General features: G+C 48.4%; 1 protein-coding gene across 2 annotated transcripts in view; it reads left to right on the forward strand.

Annotated features, from left to right (window-relative positions):
- Positions 1 to 17,973, forward strand: part of KIAA1328 (KIAA1328 ortholog) — a 289,603-nt gene that overhangs the window by 131,184 nt on the left and 140,446 nt on the right. For both annotated transcript variants that reach the window (XM_073618414.1, XM_073618423.1), the window contains exon 6: positions 2,752 to 2,879. In XM_073618414.1, coding sequence (XP_073474515.1) covers positions 2,752 to 2,879 — 128 coding nt within the window. The remainder of the gene's footprint in view (positions 1 to 2,751; positions 2,880 to 17,973) is intronic.

Here is a 17,973-nt window from a genome sequence, read left to right on the forward strand (position 1 = left end):
TTGTTTTACAAGGGGAGGGTTTACATATACTTTTATCCCCCAACGCTGGCGCCTCCCAAGGTTTTTGATGCCTGTGGGCGGGGTTTCCAATCATGTCACCTCCTTGATTGGCAGTCACATGATCAGAAAGCTCCCAATCACAGGTAGCCACTAGTAGCTGTACAAGGAGCGCGCAAGGCTCTCGACACACCTTTGTTTACCTTCTGGTGCACATATATGTGGCCTCTCGGCGTTCTTGTAGAAGTAAACTTCCATCTCTTGCTATTCCCTATGATAAGTCTTACCTATAGGTAGTGTGAAGATCTCCTAAACAAGCACCGTTTAGGAGATATTTACATTCCATGCAGCCGGTGACATTATTGGTGCATGCGCTCTGAAGGAACCGCCGCCGTTTCTTCAGAGCAATGTGCCAAGACCGGCGGCGGCTCCCATGCGCGGGAGTGATGTCATCATGGCTCCGGCCAGTCACAGAGCCGGAGTCCGCGAACCCTGAAGCAAGACGGGTGAAGATAATGGCACCTGCAGCTCTGACATCTCAGCGCTGGAAGAGATTTTGTTTTATGGTAAGTTTAACATAATTGTGCTAGTATGCGATGCATTACCTTGCAGGTACAAAAAGAAAAATTGTCCATCAGTTTACAATCGCTGGGAGGCCGCGTATATGTGTACCACTGACATGAAGAGGTTAAGCAGTTTTCTTTGCTATACTACTTGTGTACTGAAGTTTACTCCGCATAAATGTTTCCTTCCCTGGTTCCTCATTTCTCCTTCCATCAACGGGCTAATGACATTTTTTTTTTTTTTATCCTTTCAGATCCTTTGATGTCATTATTGGGTCTCTGTGCTTCTTTATGCAATGCAGGCAGATCATGGCTGGTGGGAGGGGCTTGCAGGGTGCTGTACACGGCTTCCTGAAAACATCATATCACAATGCCTTAGTACTCCTCGTCGACCTTTTTTTTTTTCCTTCTTCCTGCAAGGTAAACTTTATAAATGTGCTAGTATGCATGGTATACTAGCATATTATGTGGAACCCTAAAACGAAGCTGTTCCAGAGCCGCGATGTCAACGCTGCAGCCGCTTCCATTTTCACCTGTATTGCTTCCGGGTTCGCAGGTCTATGACTGGCCAGAACAGCGATGATGTCACTCCCGAGCATGAGCCGCCATTTCACGGCACAGGGCTCGGAAGGAATGGCACTGGTGGCTGTCCCTTTGGAGCGCATGCGCCAGTGATGTCACCGGCTGCCAGTAATGTGAATATCTCCTAAACGGTGCACATTTAGGAGATATTAAGGGCTAGTTTACACTTGTTTTAAAACAAGGCTTTGGACACTCTTTGTTAAAGCTTTCTGGACTGCAGTCAAAGCTCCTGTCACTAAATAAAATGATTAGCTTACAGTGCGGTTTACATCTTGCTTTTGCTTGAGGCTTCGATGAGCCTTTGGCACTTCGGTGGGGATTCGATGAGCCTTTGGCGCTTCGGTGAGGCTTCTGTGAGCCTTTGGTGGAGCTTCTGTGGGGCTTTGATGAACCCTTGGTGGAGCATCAGTGGGGCTTCGATGAGCCTTCGGTGGGGCTTTGATGAGCCTTCGGTGGGGCTTTGATGAGCCTTCGGTGGGGCTTCGATGAGCCTTCGGTGGGGCTTCGATGAGCCTTCGGTGGGGCTTCGGTGAGCCTTCCGTGGGGCTTCAATGAGCCTTTGGTGGGGCTTCAATAAGCCCTTGGCAGGGCTTCAGTGAGGCTTCGATAAGCCTTTGGTGGGGCTTCAGTGGGGCTTTGATGAGTCTTTGGTGGGGCTTTGATGAGTCTTTGGTGGGGCTTTGATGAGCCTTTGGTGGGGCTTTGATGAGCCTTTGGTGGGGCTTTGATGAGCCTTTGGTGGGGCTTTGATGAGCCCTTGGTGGGGCTTTGATGAGCCCTTGGTGGGGCTTTGATGAGCCCTTGGTGGGGCTTTGATGAGCCCTTGGTGGGGCTTCAGTGGGGCTTTGATGAGCCTTTTGTGGTGGGGCTTCGTTGAGGCTTCGGTGGGGTTTCAAGTGAGCTTTGCCATAGACTTCTATTGAGGCTTTGAAGTACCACTAAAGCTACATGGGGTGTAATTTTTGAAGCAAAGCAAAAGCAAGGTGTAAACAGGACTGTAAGCTAACCATTTTATTTAGTGACAGGAGCTTTGACTGGTGTTCAGAAAGCTTTAACAAAGCCTGTCCGAAGCCTTGTTTTGAAGCAAGTGTAAACTAGCTGTAAATGTGTGCTGAAACAAGTATAAATGATCCCTTACGCTACCTATAGGTTAGCCTTACTATAAGCTTACCTTTATGTTATGTTCAGCAGAGGACGTTTATTTCCTCTTTAAGAGTCCTCATTCAGTCCTGATGCAAAAAGTGGGCGGGCTCTTGGGCGGAGTTATGCAAATATCGAAATGCCTTGATAGGTGGATAACATTCTGAAGGTGTGGGTGTTCCTAGGCAAACGGGCAAAATTCAAGCCATATATGGTGTACACAAGGTGATTCCTGAACAAAGATGGCGCTGGAGAGAGAAGCAGATAGAGGCATTGTCTGTACTTTGTACCTACAAGATGTAAATACGCTGACCCATTACTGAGCATGTATAGACTCTATACCTGAAGACTGGTTCATTTTAATACTATTGCATTGTGTATATGTCTGTCTAGATTTGCTGTTCCATATTGTTGTTGCAGGGCCGCATGTTAAACTTATTTCCGAATTTTCCTTAACCGTCCCTTCCACCTCTGCAGCAGCAGTACCGGGAGTGCCAGGAGATGCTGAGCCTGTACCAGAAGTACCTGTCCGAGCAGCAGGACAAGCTGAACCGTTCTTTGTCTGACCTTGGAGCCGGGAGCGTCCCTTCCCATCAGGTGAGCTGAAACCCCCCCCCCTCCGGGTGTGATAACACAGCACCCCCCCCCCATCCGGGTGTAATAACACAGCACCCCCCCCCCCCATCCGGGTGTAATAACACAGCACCCACCCAGGTGTAATAACACAGCACCCCCCCCCCTCCGGGTGTAATAACACAGCACCCCCCCTCCGGGTGTAATAACACAGCACCCCCCCCCCTCCGGGTGTAATAACACAGCACCCCCCCCTCCGGGTGTAATAACACAGCCCCCCTCCAGGTGTAATAACACAGCACCCCCCCTCCTCCGGGTGTAATAACGCAGCACCCCCCCCCTCCGGGTGTAATAACACCCCCCCTCCGGATGTAATAACACAGCACCCCCCCTCCTGGTGTAATAACACAGCACCCCCCCCCTCCAGGTGTAATAACACAGCACCCCCCCCCCCCCGGGTGTAATAACACAGCAACCCCCCCCTCCGGGTGTAATAACACAGCAACCCCCCCCCCCCGGGTGTAATAACACAGCACCCCCCCCCCCAGGTGTAATAACACAGCACCCCCCCTCCGGGTGTAATAACACGGCACCCCCCCCCTTCTTGGTGTAATAACACAGCATCCCCCCCCCCAGGTGTAATAACACAGCACCCCCCCCGGTGTAATAACACAGCATCCCCCCCCCCGGTGTAATAACACAGCACCCCCCCCCCCCCCCGGGTGTAATAACACAGCACCCCCCCCCTTCTTGGTGTAATAACACAGCCCCCCTCCCCCTCCGGGTGTAATAACACAGCACCCCCCCCCCCTCCGGGTGTAATAACACAGCACCCCCCCTCCGGGTGTAATAACACAGCACCCCCCCTCCTGGTGTAATAACACAGCACCCCCCCCCCCTCCAGGTGTAATAACACAGCACCCCCCCCCCCTCCGGGTGTAATAACACAGCAACCCCCCCTCCAGGTGTAAAAACACAGCACCCCCCCTCCGGGTGTAATAACACAGCACCCCCCCCCTCCGGGTGTAATAACACAGCACCCCCCCCCCTCCGGGTGTAATAACACAGCAACCCCCCCTCCGGGTGTAAAAACACAGCAACCCCCCCTCCTGGTGTAATAACACAGCAACCCCCCCCCCCCCCCCGGTGTAATAACACAGCATCCCCCCCAGGTGTAATAACACAGCACCCCCCCCGGGTGTAATAACACAGCATCCCCCCCCCCAGGTGTAATAACACAGCACCCCCCCCCTTCTTGGTGTAATAACACAGCACCCCCCCCCCGGGTGTAATAACACAGCATCCCCCCCCCCCAGGTGTAATAACACAGCATCCCCCCCCAGGTGTAATAACACAGCACCCCCCCCCAGGTGTAATAACACAGCACCCCCCCCCCGGGTGTAATAACACAGCAACCCCCCCCCCCGGGTGTAATAACACAGCAACCCCCCCCCCGGGTGTAATAACACAGCAACCCCCCCCCCCGGGTGTAATAACACAGCATCCCCCCCCCCCCGGGTGTAATAACACAGCATCCCCCCCCCCGGTGTAATAACACAGCACCCCCCCCCCCGGGTGTAATAACACAGCATCCCCCCCCCAGGTGTAATAACACAGCACCCCCCCTCCGGGTGTAATAACACGGCACCCCCCCCTTCTTGGTGTAATAACACAGCATCCCCCCCCCCAGGTGTAATAACACAGCATCCCCCCCCCGGTGTAATAACACAGCATCCCCCCCCCCCGGTGTAATAACACAGCACCCCCCCCCCCCCGGTGTAATAACACAGCACCCCCCCCCCCCCCCGGGTGTAATAACACAGCACCCCCCCCCTTCTTGGTGTAATAACACAGCACCCCCCCCCCTCCGGGTGTAATAACACAGCCCCCCTCCCCCTCCGGGTGTAATAACACAGCACCCCCCCTCCTCCGGGTGTAATAACACAGCACCCCCCCCCCCCCCTCCGGGTGTAATAACCCCCCCCTCCTGGTGTAATAACACAGCACCCCCCCCCCCTCCGGGTGTAATAACACAGCAACCCCCCCCCGGTGTAATAACACAGCACCCCCCCCCCCTCCGGGTGTAATAACACAGCACCCCCCCCCCCTCCGGGTGTAATAACACAGCAACCCCCCCTCCTGGTGTAATAACACAGCACCCCCCCTCCTGGTGTAATAACACAGCACCCCCCCCCCTCCAGGTGTAATAACACAGCACCCCCCCCCCCCGGGTGTAATAACACAGCACCCCCCCTCCGGGTGTAATAACACAGCACCCCCCCTCCGGGTGTAATAACACAGCAACCCCCCCTCCAGGTGTAAAAACACAGCAACCCCCCCTCCTGGTGTAATAACACAGCACCCCCCCCCTCCGGGTGTAATAACACAGCACCCCTCCCCTCCGGGTGTAATAACACAGCACCCCCCTCCTGGTGTAATAACACAGCAACCCCCCCCCCCTCCGGGTGTAAAAACACAGCAACCCCCCCTCCTGGTGTAATAACACAGCAACCCCCCCCCCCCCCGGTGTAATAACACAGCAACCCCCCCTCCGGGTGTAAAAACACAGCAACCCCCCTCCTGGTGTAATAACACAGCAACCCCCCCCCCCCCGGTGTAATAACACAGCAACCCCCCCCCCCCGGTTGTAATAACAGCACCCCCCCCCCCGGGTGTAATAACACAGCATCCCCCCCCCCCCGGTGTAATAACACAGCACCCCCCCCCCCCGGGTGTAATAACACAGCATCCCCCCCCCAGGTGTAATAACACAGCACCCCCCCCTTCTTGGTGTAATAACACAGCACCCCCCCCCCCCCCCCGGGTGTAATAACACAGCATCCCCCCCCCCCAGGTGTAATAACACAGCATCCCCCCCCCAGGTGTAATAACACAGCACCCCCCCCCAGGTGTAATAACACAGCACCCCCCCCCTCCTGGTGTAATAACACAGCAACCCCCCCCCCCCGGGTGTAATAACACAGCAACCCCCCCCCCGGGTGTAATAACACAGCATCCCCCCCCCCCGGGTTTAATAACACAGCACCCCCCCCCCCCGGGTGTAATAACACAGCATCCCCCCCCCCAGGTGTAATAACACAGCACCCCCCCTCCGGGTGTAATAACACAGCACCCCCCCCCCTCCGGGTGTAATAACACAGCATCCCCCCCCCCAGGTGTAATAACACAGCACCCCCCCCCCCGGGTGTAATAACACAGCACCCCCCCCCCCCCTTCTTGGTGTAATAACACAGCACCCCCCCCTCCGGGTGTAATAACACAGCAACCCCCCCCCCGGGTGTAATAACACAGCAACCCCCCCCCGGGTGTAATAACACAGCATCCCCCCCCCCGGGTGTAATAACACAGCACCCCCCCCCCCCGGGTGTAATAACACAGCATCCCCCCCCCCAGGTGTAATAACACAGCACCCCCCCTCCGGGTGTAATAACACAGCACCCCCCCCCCCCCTCCGGGTGTAATAACACAGCATCCCCCCCCCCAGGTGTAATAACACAGCACCCCCCCCCCCCCCGGGTGTAATAACACAGCACCCCCCCCCCCCCCTTCTTGGTGTAATAACACAGCACCCCCCCCTCCGGGTGTAATAACACAGCACCCCCCCCCTTCTTGGTGTAAGTGTAATAACACAGCTGCCTTCCACCTCTAGCTCCGATCCAGCTCCCCCCCCCCCTCTACTCCCAGCGTGTCACACAGGCCTGCGGGTCATGTAAGCGGTGTGGAATCTCTGAAGTACTCAGCGGGGCAGCGGGGAGCCGAGCCTGGCTTCCTAATGAAGAGCAATTAGCACACTGTATATTTCCTAATACAGTAGAATGGACATTTTAATGGTCAAATCAATTATGCAAATCGTCTCGCCTCTGCGGAGGTGCAGATAATGTTTGTTGGATGTAGAGAGCGGTCCATACCAATGTGCAGAGCGGGGACAGGAGCGTTCCATATATACAAAGTCAGCACCAGAGCCACACTGGAAGGTTTTATTTTATTACCAAAAGTATTGGGACACCTCCCTTTACACACACATGAACTTTACTGGCATCCCAGTCTTAGTCCGTAGGGTTCAATATTGAGTTGGCCCACCCTTTCAGCTATAACAGCTTCAACTCTTCTGGGAAGGCCGTCCACAAGGTTTAGGAGTGTGTCTATGGGAATGTTTGACCATTCTTCCAGAAGAGCATTTGTGAGGTCAGGCACTGATGTTGGACAAGAAGGCCTGGCTCACAGTCTCCACTCTAATTCATCCCAAAGTTGTTCTCTCGGTTTGAGGTCAGGACTCTGTGCAGGCCAGTCAAGTTCCTCCACCCCAAACTCTCTCATCCATGTCTTTATGGGCCTTGCTTTGTACACTGGTGCACAGTCATGTTGGAATAAGAAGGGGCCATCTCCAAACTGTTCCTACAAAGTTGGGAGCATGAAATTGTCCAAAATGTCTTTGTATTCTGACGCCTTAAGAGTTCCCTTCACTGGAACTAAGGGGCCAAACCCAACCCCTGAAAAACAACCCCACATCATAGTCCTCCCTCCACCAAATGATTTGAAGGGGTACCCCATTACTTTCGGCAATATAGTGTGGATGAGCGAGTTTGGGGTGGAGGAATTTGACTGACCTGCACACAGCTCTGACCTCAACCCAAGTTCCTCCACCCGAAAACTCGCTCGTCCACATTATATTGCCGAAAGTATTGGGGTACCACTCCAAATCATTTGGTGGAGGGGGGATTATGGTGTGGGGTTGTTTTTCAGGGGTTGGTCTTGGCCCCTTAGCTCCAGTGAAGAGAACTCTTAAGGCGTCAGCATACCAAGACATTTTGGACAATTTCATGCTCCCAACTTTGTAGGAACAGTTTGGAGATGGCCCCTTCCTGTTCCAACATGACTGCGCACCAGTGTACAAAGTAAGGTCCATAAAGACATGGATGAGCATGTTTGGGGTGGAGAAACTTGACTGGCCTGCACAGAGTCCTAACTTCAACCTGATAGAACACCTTTGGGATGAATTAGAGCACAGACTTCGAGCCAGGCCTTCACATCCAACATCAGTGCCTGACCTCACAAATGCTCTTCTGGAAGAATGGTCAAACATTCCCATAGACACAGTCCTTGTGGACAGCCTTCCCAGAAGAGTTAAAGCTGTTATAGCTGCAAAGGGTGGGCCAACTCAATATTGAACCCTACGGACTAAGACTGGGGTTCCATTAAAGTGGTTGTAAATCCACAATCCAAACAAAAAACCTGCAAGACAAAGGCATTGAAGCCCCCGTATCGGTCCTCGTACCCCGCTCCCACCGGAGACATCGCTTCTGGAGTTACTTCCAGGTATGGCGGCTGCGGCCCTGTGATTGGCTGGAGCAGCGATGCCGTCCCTCCCGCGCATGGGAGCCGCCGGTGATGGCACGCTCACGTACGTGCCGTTGCTTCAGTGCGCATGTGGCGATTATGTCGGCAGATACAGGGGGTATCTCCTTAACCGTCCAGGTTAAGGAGATATCCGGGGTAGCTACAGGTAAGCATTATTATAGGTTTACCTGTAACAAAAAAGGGTTTACAACAACTTTAAAGTTCATGTGTGTAAAGGTAGGTGTCCCAATACTTTTGGTAATATAGTGTATTTGGAGCCGTTTAATCTGCCTGAAGGGTTTCTGTTTTTTCAGTTCTGAGATTTACACAGCTCTGCCACACAGTACAGCCCTGTGTCTGGCAACAGGTCTTTTTCCTCCCACAGCCTGTGATTATTCAGCAAAAGGGGGAAGCAGCAGACTGATTAGCTCATTACTCAGTCAGCTGGTCTCTACTCCTGTCAGCATGCTCCTTGTCATCACAAGTATAATGCACAGCAGAGCTCATACTGGGAGAGGAAGCCACCACACAAGGAGCCAGTAAGTTGTGCTCATACAACTGATTGTTCTGCTTCTCCATCGCCCAGTCTGAGCTCTGCTGTACAGAGACTGCAAGAGGCTAACACCAGGTGTAATTCAGGTACCTGCACTGCTTATTCAAAGTCCTAGGTTTATAAAGTTTGTCTTAGCTGTCAGAAAACAGGTTGGAGAGCTGAAATCTACACACTGCAGAGCCCAGTGAGGAGAGAGCTCTGAGAGCTGATTGGAGGGAAGGGGCACACCCCCACAGCACACAGGAACAGAGCTGAGGCTGCCAATCAGCTGGAGGGCCCTCCCCTGTCACCATTTTTCTCTTGGTGTCAGGAAAACTTGTCAGAATTGATTCATCCTAATATTAGAGGAAGGACACAGCGAACAGAAAGGCCACTTAGTGCTCTGGAATGAGATAAGTACACAGTACAGGAGAATTCCCAGCCTGGGGGAGCAAGAGAGCGGCACGGCACGGTGTGATGGCACGCGGTTATCACCAATGGGAAGGGGGTTAAGTTTTATTGCCATGACCATCAGTGGCTGGAGGGGAGGGGCTGCGGGGGGGGGCTTCTATTGTGTTTTACGTACACTACTTCTGGGTGCTATTATTGTGCCCACTGATACCAATGATGGGTGTTATTGTGCCCACTGACACAATGCAGGGGTTATTATTGTGCCCACTTACAATGCAGGGGTTACTTGTGTGCCCACTGACACAATGCAGGGGTTATTTTTGTGCCCACTGACATAGTGCAGGGGTTATTATTGCGCCCACTGATACCAATGCAGGGGTTATTTCTTCTGCTGACACCACTGCTGGAGGTTATTATTAAAAAGATATATCTCTGCGCTGTGATGAAGTGGCCGCTGGCACAGATAACCAATATACCTGACTGATAAACAATATTCACAAAATGTGTAACGCCAAAACATTTGCATGCGTAACAACCAATGATATAAAGTGAAAAGAATTAAAATATAAAGTTTCTAAAAACACACAAACTAAAACAAATTTTATTTCTTTTTCATTTGTGTTTTTTGGACTTTATATTTTAATTTTTGTTCACTTTATATCATTGGTTGTTACTCATGTTAATTTTTCGGCGCTGCACATTTTTTAATTGGGGATGTTATTTATTAACCCCAATGCCGGGGGCTATTATTGTGTCCACACCACTCTGTATGATCAGAACTTCATTAAGCTACAAGACTGGAGTGCCTTCAGACTGAGAATACTTTTAAAGGATCATAACAAAGGTAGGGTTATACTGCTGCCTACAGGAGGCATGGACACAATTCCTCCTGTAGGTGGCACTAAAAACGACATTGCTTAAAGTGGTGTTCCGGCCGAAATGATACTTTTTAAATAAAAATACCCCTATAATACACAATCTTAATGTATTCTAGTAAAGTTAGTCTGTAAACTAAGGTCTGTTTTGTTAGTTTATAGCAGTAGTTTGTTATTTTATAAACTTACAGCAGGCCGTGGCCATCTTAAGTGTGGGCATCTGAAGCCAGAAAGATGTATTTCTTCCTGGATCTCATCCTTGCAGATCTCGCACATGCTCAGTGCAGCACAAGCAGTGTAATAGGTTTCAGGTCAGGTTTCCATAGCAGCGACAGTGTCAGAGGAAGTTGCCGCCCCTTCCCAGAAGGCATTGCAAACAGGAAATGATGTGATGGGCCACGGCCGGGGAGGAGGAAGTGAAAAATGAATACAGCAGATATACAGTAGGTGCTGAGAAAAAAAAAATAAAAAAATATCCAATTCGTTTACAGTGCTCAGTTTATTGAGGGATGCTGAAGAGTTGTAAAAGTGGGTGGAACTCCACTTTAATTATGATCAAGCTGTGTCCTTCAATGGGGAAAGGATTTGTGAGTACAAAGTTTGTTTTTTCACTTTTTTTTCTTCTTTTGTTGCATTTCGATGCTTCGGATCTCTTGAAGTCACTCGGAAATCACTTCCTGTCACTCTGCCGGCCCCAGGACCCACATGGGTGCTGCCGGTTAGAGGGGAAGAGGGGGGGGGGGGGACACATCCGCTCTCCTCCCCTCCTTTGTTGCTGACCCAGAAAGCAACGTGTTTAACGTCACTTCCAGGTCCGCCTCTCAGTGCCCCCGGCCAGCATACCCAGGTTAAAGGGGTTGTAAAGGTAAAATTATTTTTTTTAAAAAAATAACAAACATGTTATACTTACCTTCACTGTGCAGCTCGTTCTGCACAGAGTGGCCCCGAACCTGCTCTTCTGGGGTCCCTCGGCGGCTGTTTCAGCTCCTCCCCGCAAGCATTTACCACCTTCATGCGAGCTCCCTCGCATGGTGGTGAGTGCTTGCGGGCGCGCTCCCGTGATACAGCCGGCGGCTATAGCCGCTCGCTGTATCACTCGGCCCCGCCCCCCCAGCGCGCCGCGTCATCGGATGTGATTGACAGCAGCGCGAGCCAATGGCTGCGCTGCTTTCAATCCATCCACTGCAGCCAATCAGCGACCAGGCTGAGCTGCAATAGAGATGACGAGAACGAGCAGCGAAGATTCGAGGCGTCAGGTAAGTAAAACGGGGGGGCTGGGGGCGGCGGTATTGCCAAAAGTTTTTTCACCTTAATGCATAGAATGCATTAAGGTGAAAAAATGTTTACCTTTACAACCCCTTTAAGGTTTAAGGTTTGACATGTTTGGTGTCTATCTACTCGATACAACCTCATCTTTTATATTTTACCCAAAAAATTAGGTATTTTTTGGCATTTTTGTGCCCTAAAATTAGCCTTTGCATATATTTTACTGGAATTTTGCATTACCTGAACCTTTGCGATAATATCGTGTAACACAAAAAATGAGAACTATCACTATATTGTTCTGTAGGGTGTCTGCTTTCAGAAAATATATGTTTTCGGGGCTATGTAGTCCTTAAGCCTAAAGTGATTTTTTCTTTTAGTAAGCATGTGTGCAAAAACTGCTTTGGCAGTGAAAGGGTTAAAGTAGAATTTCAGCTAAAACCTAAGTAGTCCTAAAAATGCTGCTGCCCGTTGAAAAACAACCCCCCCCCCTCCCAATTTCAGGCCGTGGCCATCTTGAGTAAGGGCAAATGATTCATGTAGCATTTACTTCCTGCAATTCATCTGCCCTTAGCTCAAGCATGCATGCAGGAGAGGGTGTGCTTAGATGAAAAAAACCCCTCCTCTTCCCCTCCCCCTCCTGAATACTCATGGAAGTTATGACATTATTATCCTAGGCAAAAAAAATAACAAAGTAACTTAAGAAATGTAAAAGAAAAAAAACGTTTAAAACAAGTAAATATTATTTTCTTTCCTATCTACATTGAGGGAAAAAAGTATTTGACCCCCTGCTGATTTTGTACATTTGCCCACTGACCAAGAAATGATCAGTCTATAATTTTAATGGCTGGTTTATCTTAACAGTGAGAGACAGAACAACAAAAATATCCGCATTTCAAAAAAGTTATAAATTGATTTGCATATAATGAGTGAAATAAATATTTGACCCCTTCGCACAACATGACTTAGTACTTGGTGGCAAAACCCTTGTTGGCAATCACAGAGTTCAGACGTTTCTTGTAGTTGGCCCCCAGGTCTGCACACATCTCAGGAGGGATTTTGTCCCACTCCTCTTTGCAGATCCTCTCCAAGTCATTAAGGTTTCCAGGCTGACGTTTGGTAACTCGAACCTTCAGCTCCCTCCACATATTTTCTATGGGATTAAGGTCTGGAGACTGGCTAGGCCACTCCAGGACCTCAATGTGCTTCTTCTCGAGCCACTCCTTTGTTGCCTTGGCCGTGTGTTTTGGGTCATTTTCAATGCCCTGGCTGAGGGAAGGAGGTTCTCACCCAAAATTTGACAGTACATGGCCCCGTCCATCGTCCCTTTGATGCGGTGAAGTTGTCCTGTCCCCTTGGCAGAAAAGCACCTCCAAAGAATTATTTTTCCACCTCCATGTTTGATGATGGGGATGGTGTTCTTGAGGTGAGAGGCAGCATTCCTCCTCCTCCTCCAAACACGTTGAGTTGATGCCGAAGAGCTCAATTTTGGTCTCATCTGAATCATTCAGATGTTCATTAGCAAACGTCAGACGGCCTCCCAGCGCGCCGTGTCACTCGGGAGCGGGTGCGCGCCTCCGGCGGCCCGCGATGTCCGCCGGCACACGAGATCGCTCGTTACAGAGCAGGACCATGGATATGTGTGTGTAAACACACAGATCCAAGTCCTGTCAGGTGAGAGGAGACCGATGGTGTGTTCCCAGTACAGAGGAACACTGATCGATCTCCTCCCCTTGTGAGTCCTCGCCCCCTACAGTTAGAATCACTCCCTAGGTAACACATTTAACCCCAAAGACCAAATATATACCTCAAATTGGGATTTTAGGGGCAATGTAATGATTAGAAAAATTGTTAAATTAAAAAGAATTTTATTATTACAAAAACGAATAGAATACATATAAACGTACAAATCAATATATGTTTTTGGGATATTGAATAGTTAAAAAAGACATCAGATACATGAAAACAAATGATGCATCTGATATATAGCACATATATAGCAATATAGCACTGATCGCTGTATAAATGACGATGGTCCCAAAATAGTGTAAAAAGTGTCCGATGTGTGTGTCCACCATAATGTCACAGTCAAAAAAATCGCAGATTGCCCCCATTACTAGTTAAAAAAAAAAAAAAAAAAAAAGAATAATAATAAAAATGCCATAAATCTATCCCCTTTTCTATAAACGCTATAACTTTTGCGCAAACCAAATCAATATACGCTTATTGCGATATTTTTGGTAAAAAAAAAAAAAAAAATGTAGAAGAATACATATCGGCCTAAACTGAGAAAAAACTTTTTTTTTTTTACCAAAAATATGTAGAATACATATCGGCCTAAACTGAGGAATTTTTTTTTTTTTTTTTAAATTGGGATATTTATTATAGCAAAAATCAAAAATATTGTGTTTTTATTTTCCAAACTTGTCAGTCTTCTTTTGTTTATAGCACAAAAAAATAAAAACCACATAGGTGATCAAATACCACCAAAAAGAAAGCTCTATTTGTGGGGAAAAAAAAATTATAAAAATTTCATTTGGGTACAGTGTTGCATGACTGCGCAATTGTCATTCAAAATGTGACAGCGCTGAAAATTGGCCTGGGCAGGAAGGGGGTGAAAATGCCCGGTATTGAAGTGGTTAAAACGGTTGCAGCCAGACTCAGTGGAGGGAGATTTCTGCAGTATATTTGGCAAGTACAGAATCACAGTATATATAAGATAATATGCAAAGTGGTTGGAGGGAAGCTTCAGAATGGCAAAGATTGTTTTTATTACAAATTATGTGAGCAGACTGCCATTCCTCTTTTTAAGTGGTTAAAGAGGGCTGACATACGCACAGCCACTGAAGAGGAGATGCATCTGAATACAAAGCGCAATGTTAGAAATATGGAACAGCAAAAACCCTAAAAAAAAAAAAAATGCGAAAGCTGCATCAAAAACTTTCAGATCAACTCCATATCTGTAAATGTGTGCTGTGAAAGGAGTGTAGAGATACTGTCAGAGTAATGCACGACGTTATTTCTGGCCCACTGTTATCTAAAAGCAGGCGCTCCTTCAATGGAGAATAAGGGGAGATGCTCAGTCTCCGGCTCCCTGACACGTCCTCCCCTCCCCCTCCTCCCTCCTCCTCCCTCCTCCGCCGCCGCGGCCGCCATCTCCCTAACAAACCCCAAGCTTTCTCTGCGGAAAGTGCAAATGTTCCCGCTTCAATCTCATTTTAATGACACACTCGAGCCCGGCACCCGAAATGTCATCCTTTGTGTTCTCAAACCTTTGGAAAGTTGAATAAAGCTCGCGTATAAGAGCAATCGGCTCCGATTAGCAGCCGGCTAAATATCAGTCTCTGCGAATAAATTTTAGATGAATCCCGTTCTCAAGACAATTTGAATTTTAAATGTTTTAAAAAAAAAAATCGGACATCTTTATAATGCTGCGCTCAGATCCAGGGGAAGGGAGAAAACCGTAAAATCCACCAGAACTTTGTTCTTTTATTTTTATTTATTTTTTAAAATTATTTATTTATTTTTTTCCCCCTCTCGCGGTAATCGTAAATTGGCGTTCGATGCCGCGCATGGAACAGCGTTCTGTTTTAATAACACTGCCCCCGTGACAGAAAGCTGCTGCAGGGTCGTAGTGGCACGGCGCTGTCCCGCCGGGGCCGTGGTTTTTTTTTTTTTTTTTTTTGGATTTTTTTTTTTTTTTTATAAATACCACTCTCGCGGAAAAAAAGAAATGACACCTGAACATTTGGAGAATGCCGTTTCGTTTCCCCCAAGCGGCGGTCGGGGAGCCAAGGTTTGTCACTGCAGTTTTTATAAGACACAGCGACTGCGCCCCCACCGCCCTCCCCCCGTCCGCGCTCAGGGGGGGCGGTTCTCCAGCATCAGTTCATTTTGGCTTTTTGTAATCTCCGTCTTTTGTCTCCCGTTGGAAAGGTCAGTCCAGGGGTCTCGGAGCATTTAATTAGAGCTACACAATGTGGATTCGAGGGGGGGAAGCGTTCTGCGCTGCGTGTTACTTGGGAACTTTGTGTATAGCAGTTGCGGTATTTTGTATGTTTGCGGGTGTTGAAGGAGAAGCGCGGCCTTTCCTAAATGGCATCCTGAGATAAAAAAAAAAGTAGAATCAGATTGTTGCTAAAGCAATGCAAAACAGATTACATATTTTCACTTTGTTGAGGATTTAGAGGCAAAACCCCAAACCCGGTGTTTTCTCAACTTCAGTGCTCAAGGCGCCCCCAAACAGGTCAGGTTTTCAGGCTTGCCGTTATTTTGCACAGGTGATTTGATCAGTTTCACTGCCTTAGTAATTACCACAGCTGTTTTCATGTGAGGGAAATCCTGAAAACATGACCTTTTGGAGCGATTTGAGGACTGGACTTGGGGAAACGCTGCCCCAACCAAATACTATAGATGGGGGAAAAAGAAGCATCTCAGTGCTGTCAGTCTCCTGCATATATGAACTCCAGAGATGGCTGCATGGCAGTTCTCAGGTTTGGTTTATGTTGGTGACAACAGTAGACTGTGGAGGTGATTTACTAAAACTGGAGAGTGCAAAATCTGGTGCAGCTCTGCATAGAAACCAATTGGCTTCAAACTTTTTTTTTTTTTTTTTTTTTGTCAAAGCTTAAAGTGGAACTTCAGTCATTTCTTTCATTTTTTCCATCTACATTTTTTTTTCTGCCATTAAATACCTTATACAGCCCACTTCCTGTTTCTTGTCTGGTCATTAGCCTAGGCCAGAGATCTGCAATTAGCGGACCTCCAGCTTTTGCATAACTACAAGTCCCATCATGCCTCTGCCTCTGGGTGTCATGCTTGTGACGGTCAGTCTTGCTATGCCTCATGGGACTTGTGGTTTTGCAACAGCTGGAGGTCCACTAATTGCATATCCCTGGCCTAGGCAAATCCTGGCCGTACACTATACGAAAAATAGGCCGAAATTCGGTCATTTAGAACGTTCATTCGTTTTTCGGCCAGTCAATGGGCGCAAAATCGATAATCGTTTGGACGTTTTCGAGCCGAAAAAAACGAATGACAAGTTTGGAAATTTTCTGCCGAACGAACAATAAATTGAAAGGTTAATGTGTTTCCTGTCCGAACTGTCTGCACTAGGTATATTTAAAAAACAAACAAAAAAATTATTTATTTATGTCCACTGAACGATTTACCGGTCATTACATGATGGCACCATCGTTTGCGCTCACGGCCGAACGTTCGTTTTTCCGAAATTCCGATTTTTCGTATATGTATGGCCAGCATTAGCCTTATGACATTCACAGATCTCACTCTCCTGAGAGTTTACCAGGAAGGGAGGGGGGGATGAGTCATAAGAGGGCCATTGAGAGCTGCAGAGCTGGAGCTGTGTGTCTGTGTAAATCCAGGAAGTGAACAGGCAGCAGCTTCAGCTGCCCACAGTTGAACTGGACGCAGCCAGACTCGGTGGAGGGAGATTTCTGCAGCATATTTGGCAAGTGCAGAATCACAGTATATATAAAATAATATGCAAGGTGGTTGGAGGGAAGCTTCAGAATGGCAAATATGTTTTTATTACAAATTATGTGAGCAGACTGCAGCCCCGGAAGGATTTGCCCCCTTCCTGACCAGGCCACTTTTTGGGATGCAGCACTGCCTCACTTTAACTGACAATTGTGCGGTCGTGCGATGTTGTACCCAAACAAAATGTATTTCTTTTTTTTCCCCACAAATAGAGATTTCTTTTGGTGGTATTTGATTACCTCTGCGGTTTTTATTTTTTTGCGCTATAAACAAAAAAAAAAAAAGCGTCAATTTTGAAAAAACACAATATTTTGTAGTTTTTGCTATAATAAATATCCCAAATTTAAAAAAAATAAATTAACTGTTTTCCTCAGTTTAGGCTGATATGTATACTTCTACATATTTTTGGTCAAACAAAAATCGCAATAAGTGTATATTGATTCGTTTGCGCAAAAGTTATAGCATCTACAAAATAGGGGATAGATTTATGTCCTTTTTATTATTATTATTTTTTTTTTTAACTAGTAATAGCGGCGATCTGTGATTTTTATCATGACTGCGATATTGCGGCGAACACATCGGACACTTTTGACACTTTTTTGGGACCAGTGGCATTTATACAGCGATCAGAGCTAACAATAGGCACCGATCACTCTGTAAATGTCACTGGCAGGGAAGAGGTTAACACTAGGGGGGCGATCAAGGGGTTAACTGTGTTCCCTCAGTGTGTTCTAACTGTAGGGGGGAAGGGACTGACTAGGGGAGGAGAGAGATCGGTGTTCATACTTAGTATGAACACACGATCTATCTCCTCTCCCCTGAGAGAATCGGGATTTGTCTGTTTACACACACAGATCCCGGTTCTCGCTCTGTCACGAGCATTCGCGGGTGCCTGGTGGTCATCGCGCCCCCGCTAGGCATGCGCATCGGCTCCGGGGACACGCTCCGGGCATGGTCGTGCACCTGCTGTCACGTCTTAAAGGAGCGACGTACTGCTACGGCGATTTGCCGAGCCAACCTGCCGCAGTATAACTGCTACGGCTGGTTGGCTAGTGGTTAATTGAACAAGCTGAAGTTAGAAGCTGATTGGCTGCCATGCACATCTGCACCAGATGTCGCACTCTCCAGTCTCTCAGCCTATGTGATGTGGGCTTAGACAACCACTTATAGGTCTAGTTGA

Source organism: Aquarana catesbeiana, linkage group LG01, assembly GCF_042186555.1.
Source record: "Aquarana catesbeiana isolate 2022-GZ linkage group LG01, ASM4218655v1, whole genome shotgun sequence".
NCBI classification, from domain to species: domain Eukaryota; kingdom Metazoa; phylum Chordata; class Amphibia; order Anura; family Ranidae; genus Aquarana; species Aquarana catesbeiana.